Consider the following 14,689-nt stretch of genomic DNA (forward strand, 5'->3'; position numbering starts at 1 on the left):
CATTGCAAGTAATGTGCTGCAATAAAATGATGCTTTCAACATACATATATATATATGTCCCTATGACCCTATACATAGCAAGGCTTATTGTCTTTATGGGATGGTGCGAAAACTTTACTAGAACAAACAAGCGTCTATCTGTGAATGTGGTTTTCAGTCAGCAAAAATGGTACATATTGTAATGAAACCAATACATCTGGAATTCTGGTAAAGTAACAAGTCTGGATGAAATTCCACTCATTTTTCTATGAAATATTCAAATGAAAACCTAACTGTGTATGGGCAGCTTTATTCATATGTTGGTGAAAAAAGGGGCAGATTGCTCACATCTGGGTTGGTTGCAGTAAACACTTGTAATGGTCTCCATGAAGATCTTCATCTTTACAGTGGGGAAAATAATTATTTGATCCCCTGCAGTTTTTGGAAGTTTGCCCACTTACAAAGAAATTAAGGGGCTATATTTTTTATCATAGGTGTATTTTAAACTATGGAGACAGAATATCAATCAAAAGTCCAGAAAAAAAAAAGACACAATACAAATGTTATAAATTGAGTTGCAGTTCAGTGAGTAAAATAAATATTTGATCCCCAAGTAAAATTTGACTTAGTAGTTGGTGGAGAAATCCTGGTGGCCAGGTAAGATGTTTCTTGTAGTTGATGACCAGGTTTACACACATCTCAGGAGGCATTTTGGTCCACTCTTCTTCTTTACAGATCTTCTCTAAGTCCTTAAGGTTTTTTTTGGCTGTCACTTGGCAACCTGAAGGTTCAGCTTCCTCCATAAATGTCCTATAGGATTAAGGTCTGGAGACTGGCTAGGCCACTCCACGACCTTCATGTGCTTCTTCTTGAGCCACACCTTTATTGCCTTGTATGTTTTGGGTCAATGTCATGCAGGAAGACCCATCCATCTTCAGTGTTCTGAGGGAAGAAGGTTCTCATCCAAGATTTTACAATACTTGGCCCCGTCCATTGGCCCCTCAGTGTGGCAAAGTCGACCTGTACCTTTAGCAGAGAAAAAGCCCCAAAGCATAAATGTTTCTACCTCTGTGCTTGACTGTAGGGATGGTGTTCTTTAGCATTAACTGTTTGGAGGAAGAAAAATGCTGACTATGACCAAAAAGCTCAATTTTTATCACATCTGATCACAGCACTTTCTCATAATTCTTCTCTGAATCATTTAGATATGCTTGTACATGTGCCTTCTTGAGGAGGGAGACCTTGCAGGCGCTGCAGGATTTCAATCCATGGCGGTGTATTGTGTTACCAATGGTTTGTTTGTTGATTGTGGTCCCAACTGCCTTGAGATCATTTGCAGGCTCCTCCGTTATAGTTCTGGGCTGATCCCTCACTTTTCTCATGATCATCCTCACCCCATGAGGCGAAATCTTGCACGGAGCTCCAGACCGAGGGCGATTGATGGTTATTTTGTATTACTTTCATTTGGGAATAAATACGCCAACAGTTGTCGCCTTCTCACCAAGCTTCTTGCTGATGGTCTTTTAGCCCAATCCAGGACTACAGTCTTGTCCCCGATGTCCTTTGACAGCTCCTGGGTCTTGACCATGATGGTGAGGTTTGGATGGAAAAAATAGATTCTGTGGACAGATGTCTTTTATACACATAACAAGTTGTCATTAGGAGCACCTTCTTAAATTGACAGGACTAATCTGTGTACCACATGAGCACATACTGTAGCTAGTCTGTAGGAGCCAGAATTATTGTTGGTTGGAAGTGTATCAAATACTTATTTTACTAATTGAACTGCGACTCAATTTATAACATTTGTATTGATGATAAAAAGGATAGCCCCTTCATTTCTTTGTAAGCCCTTGTACACACGGTCGGAGATTCCGACGGAATGTGTCCTATCGGACCGTTTTGTCAGATAATCCGACTGTGTGTGGTCTCCATCGGACTGTTTCCGTCCGAGTATACGACGGACCAAGTTTTCCAACTTGTCCGTAAAATTTTCCGACAAAATGCTCCGATCGGATCATGTGTAGCCTACTCCGACGGACAAAGTGCCACGCATGCTCAGATCAAATTCCTAGACCAAAGCTATTGGCTACTAGCCTGAACGTAGTCCCGTCATAACGAAATAACGTCATCACGTTATGTACAATTGGATTTTCCAACAACTTTGTCCGACCGTGTGTATGCAACAGTTTCGGACAAAATCCGTCGGACAAAATCCAACGGATTTGGTTGTCGGAATATCCGACCGTGTGTACGATGGCTAAGAGGGGAAACGTACAAAATCTGCAGGGGTTCAAATAATTATTTTCCACCATTGTACGGTGGTTATTACTCAGTATATTGGGGGAAACCCAAACTTCATCCCTTTTGAATGAAATTGTTGGAGAAGTTTCTGTCTGCTTTGTGTTGCAGAGGTGCCCGGCATTGATGTGTTTTATTGATTAGTCAGGAAATTTCACGTCCTCAGAGAAGATCTCTATATTGTATTATTGTATATTGCTGTGAGGTGTTTTAATACAATAAAGGAACTTTTTTTCTGAGGATGTGAAATCTCCTGACTAATCTCTTCCACACATTAATGCCGGGCGCCTCTGCAACACAAAGCTGACTGTGATATTTCAGATAACTTCCCAAACAACTGTTCCAAATCACTTTCTGTCTTGGTGAGGATGGTCCCTAGGCCAAGTAGATAGGGGGGGCTCCCAGGGGTACCCAGAGAAGCCTAACAGGGGGTTTAACCCTCCCTTGCTCTATCCAGAACTAAATGTAAAAGCTTTGGCTTTACACTTGAAGACTTTCTCATGCCTGGCCGGCTGAGTGGAATATAATGTCTTCACATTGATCCGTTAGCAGTGGGTTGCCAGATACTCACTTATAATGAACCAAATTGGATTTTCATTTTAAAAAGCCTTTATTACTTGCTTTCACGCTGGAAAATCTTAAAAGGTACACTCCAGCCAAAACCGAAACGAAACCTTACAGGGAGTCCAGCTCAGGCCTTCAGCTTTTCGTGCAAGCATTGCTGTAGTGAACAAGTCCACCCCACTGTCTTCTGATAGTGATCTGGGGACCCCTCTTGCTGTATTTTTTTTAATGTATAGGAGGAATTCTCAAACACGCCTACTGGAAGCTCCTTGTGGCCTCTCACGTTTAGAAAGCCTAATGCCTAAAGCCTAATGTAAAAGAAAATGTCCCTACTTAAAGCGGGAGTCTGCCGGGAGTTCCGCCGTTTTTTGTTTTTTTTTAAAAGCCAGCAGCTACAAATACTGCAGCTGCTGACTTTTAAAATAAGGACACTTACCCACCCAGCGCACCCGCGATGTCGGCACCCGAAGCCGATCTCTCGCTCATCTCTCGGGTGCTGCCGCCGCCATCTTGGGTATGGGAATCAGGAAGTGGAGCCTTTCGGCTTCATTTCCCGGTTCCCTACTGCGCATGCGCGAGTCGCGCTGCACAATAAGGATGGACCCGCTGCCTCTGGGATCTGTGTGTTTCCCAGCAGGCAGTGGGGGGAATTTCGGAAAGGGGCGTAGATCTACGCCCCTTTCCGCAGAGAGCTATCCCGGAAGTGGGTGCAGATACCTGTACTGTACAGGTACCTGCACCCCCCTCCCCCCTGAAAGGCGCCGGAGGGGGGAAGGATTCCAATGAGAGGAAGGTCCACTTTAGGGTGGAGCTCTGCTTTAAGCCCCATACGCACGATTAGATTTTCTGCAGATTTTTGTCTTCAGATTTACCAAAACCATGTAGTGGAAGGGCCTGTCTGATTGCATACAAATTTAAACGCTTAAGGTTTGACCTCATATTACCGTATATGGTTTTGGTAAGTCTGAAGACAAAAATCTGCAGAAAATCTAATGTGTGTATATGAGGTCCCAATCAGATTAAAATTTTGCCTTTGAGGTTTGAGTGTGATTGGTGATCTTAGCATACCTCCCAAAATTTGGAGATGGGAATGAGGGACACCTATCAGCAAAAGTATGCAGGCATAGGACACACCCCCTGCCACACCCCCTTAAAGGAGAATTGTACAAAAAACAAGATTGGTTAAACTCACAAGTGCTTTTTTTTTACCACCACTATTCCTTTATATTGGCTTTTGGAACTTAATAATACAGCAATTTAGAAATCAGATGAAAGGTTTAGTGCTGGAAAACACTATTTGATAGATAAAAAGTGCATTTTATATACATCTATATAGATCAGAGCAAAATGAGGGACAAATGAGGAGGAATGAGGGACAGAGGGACATTGCTCCAAATCAGGGACAGTCCCTTGAAATCCGGGACAGTTGGGAGCTATGATCTTAGTGATAAGATGCAAGGTTGTAGGTGTAAAGCTTTGCGCTATAATTCCTTATGCACAAGGCCACCCAACATAAATTGTGGGTATATTTCTGTGCCCAATTGACATAGCGCCCTGTAAAAATGAATGGCTGTACACAGTTATATGCCGCACTTATGTAAACACGCACATGTATGTAAATGCCTTAGGCTTGGTTCACATATATGCAGGTTTGCAGCCCGCATTTTTAAGGGCACAACCGCCCATTCATTTGAACTGTGCCTACGTTTTCCCGGCGGTTCCCGCACCCACAAACACGCTGCATTTTTAGATATGTGGGGGTGCCACTCAGAATGAAAGTCAAGCTGTGTGCCAGTGGCGAGTGCAGCAGGCTTTCCTTCATTGTTTTTTTTGCATTGGGGTCCTTTGGTTTGAATCCCAGCCAGGGCACTGCCTGCATGGAATTTGCATGTTTTTTTATGTGTTTGCGTGGGTTTCCTTCTGGTACTCAGGTTTCCTCCCACACGTCAAAGACATGCTGGTAGCTTAATTGGCACTAATATGTGTACATATGTGAGCTAGGGACCTTAGATTGAAGTCCTATTTCTTTGTATATGCTTAATTAGGTTACTTTGCAACACCTAACAGGTGATCAGGCATAATTAATTTGGCGATTAGTATTACCCGATTTTTGTTTTTGACCTTAGATTGTAAGCTCCTTGAGCACAGGGATTGATGTCCATGTATAATATGTAAAGTGCTGCTTAAATTGACTAAACTATAAATACCTGTAATAATGATATTGGTAATTTCAGTATATATTCAATTTAAAAGAATCCTGCTCTTGTTATAAGACCAGACTTTTTTTAAATGACCCAGCCAGCTAATAAAAAATAAATATATATATATATATATATATATATAATTTTAAATCTGGTGCAGCTCTGCATGGGAGCCTTTAACTACTTCAATACTGGGCACTTTCACCCCCTTCCTGCCCAGGCCATATTTCACCTTCAGCGCTGTCACACCTTGAATGACAATTGTGCGGTCAGGCAACACTGTACCCAAATACATTTTTTATCATTTTTTTTCCACACAAATAGAGCTTTATTTTAGTGGTACTTAAAGTGGTTGTAAACCCTTACATACCACTTTGACCTACAGGTAAGCCTAGATTAAGGCTTACCTGTAGGTCCAAGAAATATCTCCTAAACCTATATGGTTTAGGAGATATTTGCCCAAAAACGGACAGCGCCGTAGACAGCGGCGCGCAGGCGCACTGAGCGCGGCATTTCCAAGAATGGAGCTGCCGCGCGTGTCGACTCCCGTGCGCATGCGCGGGAGTGACGTTATCATGGCTTCGCCGAATGACAGTGGCGGAGCTGCGAGACGCCACCAGCAAGATGGATGCGCCGGACTACAGGGGACAGCGGCGGCTTCGCTGGCTCCTGTGTCAGGTAAGTGACACATAATGGGCTACTATGCGATGCATAGTAATCCATTATGCTTTGCCTTTGCAGGGAATGAAAGAGGAAGTAAACCCATCACTGTGATCAGCTGTGATTGGACACAGCTGTTCACATGGTAAATAGGAAATGCTGATTATCGGCATTCCACTCCTCATGCTGGCAGTGTGTGAGGAGAGCCGATAAGTGTCATTCCTCAGTGGTGACGCCTGCACTGATAATCAGTGCCCTGATAATCAGTGCAGCCCCATCAGTGATGCCCTTTAGTGCCCATCAGTGCCCCTCAGTGATGCCCGTCAGTGCCACTTAGTGATGCCTTTCATTTCTGTCTGTCAGTGCCCAGTGATGCCTGTCGGTGCCCATCAATGATGCCCGTCATTTCTGCCTGTCAGTGCCCAGTGATGCCTGTCAGTGCCCAGTGATGCCTGTCAGTGCCCTTCAAGGCTGCCTTTCAGTGCCCATCACTATTGCCTATCTTTGTTCGTTTGTTTAGCAATAAAATAAAAACCCAAGTTGTGATTAAATACCACAAAAATAAATTTGTGTGAAAAAAAAAATTAGGAAAATGTTATTCGGGTACAGTGTTGCATGACCGCGCAATTGTCATTCAAAGTGTGACAGCACTGAAAGTTGAAAATTGGCCTGGGCAGGAAGGGGGTGAAAGTGCGTGGTATTGAAGTGGTTAAAGCTGAAGTCAGGAGCGGGTTGGTTCCCATGCAGAGCTGCATCGGATTTTGCACTCTCCAGTTTTAGTAAATGAACCCCCCCCCCCCCCTAATCATGAAATGCATCTATTTAGAGTTTAGAGTGATGGTGGCCTTGCATCTTATCAAATCCTGAGGAGGCTGATGGAGGCTGATATGCAGGAATGGAGTGTCGATAGAAGACAGAGACCACCAGAGAGAGTATAACCCCCTCTTCTATCACAGGGAATCTTCCTTTACCCTGACAGTGTCGCTTTAAATCCTGTATAATTTATAGGCAGTTTTTGTTGTCGCTGTTCATGCTGTAACCAAAATCTATTTCTTTTCCTTACAGGGATGAAATTTGAATTTGCATTAAATGCGCCAAAAAAGGTAAGGTTTTTTTTTTTTCCTTTAAATAATTTATATAATACTTAATATAACCTGATAGTCACAACGTATACATGCAATGAGTTGTACAAGCAAGATCCAGGATCGTGTGTTATCTCCTTTAATTCCATATATAATATAAACGTATCAGCCATTCAAGATTATGGTTTACATGGCAGCTCCCAGCTTCGCTTTAAACTGCCGTTCTCAGTTTTAAAAATAATCACAGGTGTATAAAATTCCTGAAAGAATGACTAACCTCTTTAATTTGCAAGTTCATTTTTTGTTGGAAATTGTTGAAGTGTTGGGTAAAGGATTGTGGAAGAATCATTGCTCCATCTAGTGGCCAATTTGCTCACTGCAGTTTTTTTTTTTTTTTAACTATAGGTTTCACATGAAAAGAGATTTATTAAATGGTATAAAAGGTAAAGGTTTTGGAAATGGATCATAACCGGAGTCCTGTATAAATATCCATAATGTGCAGAATGTATTTTACACGGCACTCCAAACTGAAAATAATTAGATCGGATAGTAAAACAGAAAACATTTTAGATACTTTTACCTTTATTACCATTGGATAATTAAACAGCCTGTAATTGGGATCATTTGAAAACAGATTTTATTTGCAGCATGCTTGCTGAAAAGAATGTAGATCATTTACGTATTTACAACACACACCCCCTGCCAAAAACCTTTGGAAAAGAACTCCAATCAACATAAAATTGTCAGTAAGCATAATAAGTTATATTATTATTATTATTACTATACATGATTTATATAGAGCCAACAGTTTACAATGTATACGGGGGGGACAACACAATTACAGTACAATACAAAAGGTACAGGAGGGCCCGGCTCGTAGAGCTTACATTCTAAAGGGAGGGGGTGGTGGTACAAAAGGTAATAGCTGCAGAGAATGATTTGATGGGGGGCAGCTCAGGGACAATTAGGTGGGTGTAGGATAAGCTTCCCTGAATAAATGAGTTATCAGGGATCTCCTGAAGGTGGACAGGGTAGGGGCTGATCTGCAGATAACACTGGGGCATCTTGTCATGGGCTCTGCATCTTGCCCATGTATTTGCAAATGTGTGCAAGCTAAACTCCTGTTTTTAACATGAACTGTTAAGGCAATTTGTTTTTTTTTTTGCAGACTGGCTGGTAAGTTGAGCTGGGAATTTTTCTTTGTTTTTGTTTGACATGTGTCGCCCTTCCATGTGCTCCTTGCTGTTAAGGCCAATTATAGGTTTGGGCAGTTGCCGTTTGTTTTTCCTGTTGGTTAATAGGTGGGGTTGGGGGGGGGGGCACACTGGACACCTTTGTTCCCCTTGTGCTATATGCTGGGTGTCCAGTGCCCCCCTGTGCCTTTGAGGAGGGGTGAGCTCCTTCCAGACAAACCTGCCCTCAATCTAGCCATTACTATATTGCCAAAGATATTGGGACACCTGCCTTTACACGCACATGAACTTTAATGGCATCCCAGTCTTAAGCCCCATACACACTATCAGCTTTTCTGCAGATTTTTTCTTTGAGATTTACCAAAACCATATAATATGAGGTCAAACCTTAGGAGTTTCAATTTGTATGCAGTCAGACAGGCCCTTGCACTACATGGTTTTGGTAAATCTGAAGGAACTCCGATAGGGTGTATGGGACATTAGTCTTTATGGTTCATAATTGAGTTGGCCCACCCTTTGCAGCTATCTTGACTAAGGGAAACTGACAGTGAAATATTGAGGCTTCACATCTGGCTTCCTACTGCACACTGCACTTTTAGATTTATAGCATTTTTATTTATTTATTTATATTTTACTAGTAATGGCGGCGATCTGCGATCTTTATCAGGACTGCAACATTATAGAGGACACATTGGACACTTTTGACACATTTGTGGGACCATTGGCATTTATACAGCGATCAGTGCTATAAAAATGCACTGATTACTGTAAAAATGTCACTGGCAGGGAGGGGGTTAACACTAAGGGGCGATCAAGGGGTTAAGTGTTCCCTCTCTTTGTTCTAACTGAAGGGGGGATGGGACTATAAAGGGGAGATGACAGATCACTGTTCATACTTTGTATGAACACCCGGTCAGTCTCTTCTCCCCTCAGAAACACACAGATCCCGGTTCTCGGTGTGCCACGAGCGGTCGTGGAAGCACGGCAGTCATCATGCCCACTGGGCACTCGCATCGGCTCCAGGGGTGAGCAGCATGCTCAGGCCCCTAGTGACCACGGGGTGAAGCGACGTAACATAACGTTGTTTCGTCCAACCGTGCCATTCTGCCACAGCAGCTGGTCAGCAAGTGGTTAATTTGGTTTTATTTGGTGCTAATGGCTGTTATTGGGAAGTTATGTCTTGTTCTGTTGATTGTTGTGATCTTGTGTTGTCTTTGTTGAGTGTTGCAATAATTTCCCTTTGGGATTAAGAATTCTGAAGAAAATTTACAAATACTGCAGCTACTGACTTTTAATATTAGGGCACTTACCTGTCCAGGAATCCTGCGGTGTCCTCTCCTGAGCCGATTCTTCAATTGGCCGCCTTCTGGGTCTTGATTGGGTCTCGCATCTAGTAACCTGAAAGCGATGTCACTCCAGGATTACTGGAATCTTAAAGCGGGGTTCCACCCTAAAGTGGAACTTATGCTCATCGGAAACCCTCCCCCCCTCCAGTGTCACAATTGGCACCTTTCAGGGGGGAGGGGGGTGCAGATACCTGTCTAAGACGGGAGTCTATGCCTTTTCCTGTCCCTGTGCACTGTCTGCTGGGACACACACGGGTCCCAGAGACAGCGGGGACAATTCCTATTGCGCTGCGTGACTTGCGCATGTGCAGTAGGGAATCGGGAAGTGAAGCCGCAATGCTTCCCTCACCTAGAATGGTGGCGGCAGCAGCAGCCGATAGCCGAGCGATCAATCGGTCTCGGCTGCCGACATCGCTGGATCCTGGGACAGGTGAGTGCCCATTTATTAAAAGTCAGCAGCTGCAGTATTTGTAGCTGCTGGCTTTTAATAATTTTTTTCACAGTGAAATCCCCCTTTAAGATTTAAAAAAGTCAATATTTCAAACAGCCAGACTTGGCATTTTGAATGCTTTTAGGTGCAAAGGAAGGATTTGGGGTCTTATAGACCCCCAGATCCCTCCAAAAATCCCTGACACGTGACTATTGCTGTCACAAGGGATGTTTACATTCCTTGTGACAGCAATAAAAGTGATCAAAATGAAAGGGACAGTGTTTAAATTAAGTAAAAATAAGTGGAATGTATTTTTTCCCAAAAAAGGTGGTTGAATGACCACTGTGCAAATACCGTGTGACATAAAATATTGCAGTGACCGCCATTTTATTCTCTAGGGTCGGTCTCTCTCTCTCTCTCTCTCTCTCTCTCTCTCTCTCTCTCTCTATCTATATATATATCTATATATATATATATATTTTAGGGCTTCCAAGTCATTTTTTTTTTTAGAAAACAAAATACTGATTTTACGTTAACTTGTAAGAACAACACTTATGCCACGCACATATATATATGTGTGTGTAACATTATAATATATATAATGTTTAGGGGTTCCAAGTCATTTTTTAGAAATAAAAATACTGATTTTTACATTGACTTGTAAGCAACAACTTATGCCGCGTACACACAATCAGAAATTCCGGCAGCAAAACTCAGATGAGAGATTTGTCGGAAAATGTGACCATGTGTACGCTCCATCGGACTTTTGCTGGCGGAATTCCCGCCAGCAAAAGATTGAGAGCAGGTTCTCTATTTTTTCCAACGGAAAAAGGTTCCGATCGGAAATTTCAATCGTCTGTACAAATTCCGACTCGCAAAATTCCTACGCATGCTCGGAAACAATTTGACGCACGCTCGGAAGCATTGAACTTAATTTTCTCGGCTCGCCGTAGTGTTGTACATCACCGCGTTCTTGACGGTCGAAAGTTCGGAGAACTTTTGCGTGACTGTGTGTATGAAAGCCAAGCTTCAGCAGAATTCCGTCGGAAAAACCATCCAAGATTTTCCCACGGAAATTCCGCTCGTGTGTACGGGGCGTTAGTCTTTAAGTGGTTAAATACTGCTAAATTTGTTTTAAAATGAAGAAAATATAACGGCTATCTAGGGAAACAAAGGGAGCTGTGGGAGGTAACTGCCGACAGCACACGTCTTCCAAGTCAGTGCCTCCCTGTGCAGGGCCGCCAGGATTAGCAGTGGAAGCACGATGAATAATCCAAACATAGCCCATGATATAGATTGTCCTGTAAGATGACCATGCCCTGTCTACACTGCTCGGTTGACCTGTTCTATTGGTTGCTGGCGCGGTTCTTCGCAGGAACCCTGTAGCGCACACCCCATCGCTTCTCCTTACAGTCAATCCATTCTGTTTTGCATGTTGCGAGTCCTGTCTGGCTGTGATTAGTCCATGTTATTGTTCTTAAGAGCCAGCTTGAGGTTTGCTGGCTTTGGATTGTCTGGCCGTAGGAGCACAGATGCCAACACAACGGCTTCATTTGCATGATAACAGATTTCATAGACATCAGCTTGGTCCTGTGCCCAGCTGGAGCGCTGCCATCTTTTGTCACAACAAATGTCAATTCCTCCACTCTTCTCCGTTGTGGACTGTACGCCAGACAAGGCAAGGGTGGACAATTGTGCCTCTTGCAGCGATTATCAAACATGCTGGTCCACCAGCTGGGCTGAGCTGGATAGGCTGCTGTTTTCTATTTCCCCTGGGGATTCAGAAGGGAACAGAGTTGCTTAAAGTGGTATTAAGCCCAAAACCAAAAATGTCATATATTGCTACCTAACAATCATTAGATGTGGTGGCTGCATTTGTTTTCTTTACTTTTTTTTCAGGCTTTTTTCCCCCCTCTGTTTTCACCTGATGATCTGACTAGTTCTGTATTAGAGGTCCCACACTCTGGATAAGGCTTGGTTCACACTTATGCAATGCCAGACATCGCATGCGATTCACACCGCATTGCTGTGCATATTACATGCGATGCGAATTCACCCATACAGTTTGTATAGCAGAAATGGCATCACATTCACCCCAAAATGATACACAGGACCCTTTTTTTTTTTTTTTTGGTCGGCACTGATATTGGATGGCATAGGTGTTCAGACCAATGCCATCTGATTTCAAGGTTCGCACTGCGTTCTGCAAACCAATTTGGGGGTGTTGTTAAAGTGTTACTATACCCCAGACCCTGCATTCACTATATCTGGTCTCTCACAGCACACAGAACATGGAAATGCTATTATATTAGTAAATATAAACTGCTAAATACCTTTTATCATCAGCAGTATATAGCAGTCTTGTGGCTTTTATTAGTTCCCGGTGAAGCTTGTAGGAGGAGTTTTCACACTGCACTGAGCTGTCCTATGAGGCTGCAGGACCCCTGGCCCTCTGTCTGGACAGTGCCGATTGGCCCTGTGCTGATCACATGCACCCTCCCAAGAAAAAACAACAACTCTCTAGCAATACACACCAAACTGAGCATGTGCAGCCTGACTCCAAAGGCTCTGTCTTACCCAGACTTGTCCAGGGGGACAGTGGAAGAAGGGGAGGATCAGAGAAGACAGGATCAAACAGCCTTTTTACAGAATGCAGAGGATTAACCCCTTAGGTACAACAGTGAGTATAACAAGCATGCTTTGCTGCATATACAGACTGATTTCACAGTTGTGGGTTTAGCAATACTTTAAAGAGGAGCTCTGCTTAAAAAATAAAAATAAAGTCAGCAGCTATAAATACTGCAGCTGCTGACTTTTAATAATCGGACACTTATCTGTCCCAGGGTCCAGAGATGTGGGGGGGGGGGGGGGTAAAAAGCCCCACTCGTCTCCCCCTCCTCTCTGCGGTGCTGGCATTGTAACTGTGGGTGCCCAGGTGTGGCTTCCCAGCTGGGCACCCACTGCGCATGCGTGAGCCTCGCCGCGTGCCGTGACTGGCCGGGCAATCATCTGGGGGCCTGTGACATGTCCCAGATGATTGCCGAGAGGGAGAAGGGAGAGGTGATCTCCCTTCCGGTGCCGTGGTGCGTCAGGAGGAAGTGGGAGCTGGGTACCGCCTCTGCCCCCCTCCAAAAAAAATGACATGCCAAATGTGGCACGTCAGGGGGTCACCTCCCTTAAAGCGGAACTCTGCTTTAAAGCGGTAGTAAACCCGCTGACATTTTTTTTTTCTGACCTGCAAGGGAAAAGTCATAATGAGCTAGTATGCACAGTCAGCAGCGCATTGCGAGGGGAATATCTCCTATTGTGAGGGGAAAATCTCCTATTGCGAAGGGAATACCTCCTAAACCATACAGGTTTAGGAGATATTTTTTTTACCTACAGGTAAACCTTATTGTAGGCTTACCTGTAGGTTAAACTTCTAAAAAAGACTATACAAACGCTTCAATTTTATATTGATACCCGCAGCAGTTTGCAGATATCAGTGTGAACTGCCTGTGAGTCAGATGTGATGCGAGAACCCACACAGGAATCGCGCTGTGAACCAAGACTAAAGGAACAAACAGAGACACCTTTGAACAGCAGCACTGCTAGTCGGTGGGGTGGAGGGGATTGTTATGCCGTGTACACACGATCAAACAAGCGGGTGGAAAAGTCCGGCAAACTCAAGTCCGCCGGAAAATCCCCCCGTGTGTAGCCTCCGGCATACTTTTTTGACCCGAAAGTACAGCGGACTTAGAATGCCGTGTTACACTCCAATCTTCCCGTACTTTTGAAATGAACGGACTTTTCCCGCCCGGAGAAAAGTCCGCTCATTTCGAGCGGGTCTGCAGGTAGGTGGGGCCCCGCGAAGGAGACGCCGCTGGCCCCGCCACCTGGTATGGACTTAAAGGGGACCCCCAACGCCGGAAAAAAATCGGCGTGGGGGTCCCCCCAAAGTCCACAACAGACCCTTGTCCGAGCACGCTACCCGGCCGGCCAGGAAAGGAGGGGCGTGCGAGCGCCCCCCCCCCTCCTGAGCCGTACCAGGCCGCGTGCCCTCAACATGGGGGGTGCCTTGGGGAAGGGGTGGGCGCGCGGCCCCCCCACCCCAAAGCACCTTGTCCCCATGTTGATGAGGACAAGGGCCTCTTCCTGACAACCTTGGCCGTTGGTTGTCGGGGTCTGCGGGCGGGGGGCTTATCGGAATCCGGGAGCCCCCTTTAATAAGGGGGCCCCGGATACCGGCCCCCCACCCTATGTGAATGAGTATGGGGTACAATGTACCCCTACCCATTCACCTGTAAAATAAAGTACAAAAAAAACACAACACACAAGATAAAATACTTTATTGCACAGCTCCGGGGGTCTTCCGTCTTCGGGGGTCTTCTCGCCGGACTCCTCCGCTATCTTCTTGTAGCTCTTTTACTAGCGGAGGAGTCCGGCTTTCTTCTTAGTCGCCGCGGCCTCTTCTTCCGACTTCGGGGGTCTTGTCCCCCTCTTCGGTTCTTCTGCCGGGCCATCGCGCCTTCTTCTAGCTCTTTTACAGGCGGTGGCCCGGTCTTCTATCGCCGCCGCTGTCGCCGCCACCTACCGTTCTTCTTCTTCTTCTTCAGATGTTGCCTCGCCGAGTCCTCCGCTCACAATGACGGGGACCGGGCACGCGGCGACTTATATAGGGACAAGGGGCGGGGTCTTCGGTGGATGTCACATGGGTTCATGTCACATGGGTTGATGTCACATGGTGACCCCGCCCCCTTACGATGTCACAGTCCCGGAGGATGCTGGGACTGTCGCCATGTGACATGAACCCATGTGACATCCACCGAAGACCCCGCCCCTTGTCCCTATATAAGTCGCCGCGTGCCCGGTCCCCGTCATTGTGAGCGGAGGACTCGGCGAGGCAACATCTGAAGAAGAGAAGAAGAACAGAAGAACGGAAGGCAGCGGCGGC

At 45.1% G+C, this 14,689-nt stretch overlaps 1 protein-coding gene across 2 annotated transcripts in view; it reads left to right on the plus strand.

Annotated features, from left to right (window-relative positions):
* Positions 1-14,689, plus strand: part of CHST8 (carbohydrate sulfotransferase 8) — a 541,346-nt gene that overhangs the window by 513,933 nt on the left and 12,724 nt on the right. For both annotated transcript variants that reach the window (XM_077452763.1, XM_077452772.1), the window contains one exon: positions 6,771-6,808. In XM_077452763.1, coding sequence (XP_077308889.1) covers positions 6,771-6,808 — 38 coding nt within the window. The remainder of the gene's footprint in view (positions 1-6,770; positions 6,809-14,689) is intronic.

Source organism: Lithobates pipiens, unplaced genomic scaffold (assembly GCF_037356315.1).
Source record: "Lithobates pipiens isolate NorthernLeopardFrog02 unplaced genomic scaffold, aLitPip1_a1.2 Scaffold_10, whole genome shotgun sequence".
NCBI lineage: Eukaryota > Metazoa > Chordata > Amphibia > Anura > Ranidae > Lithobates > Lithobates pipiens.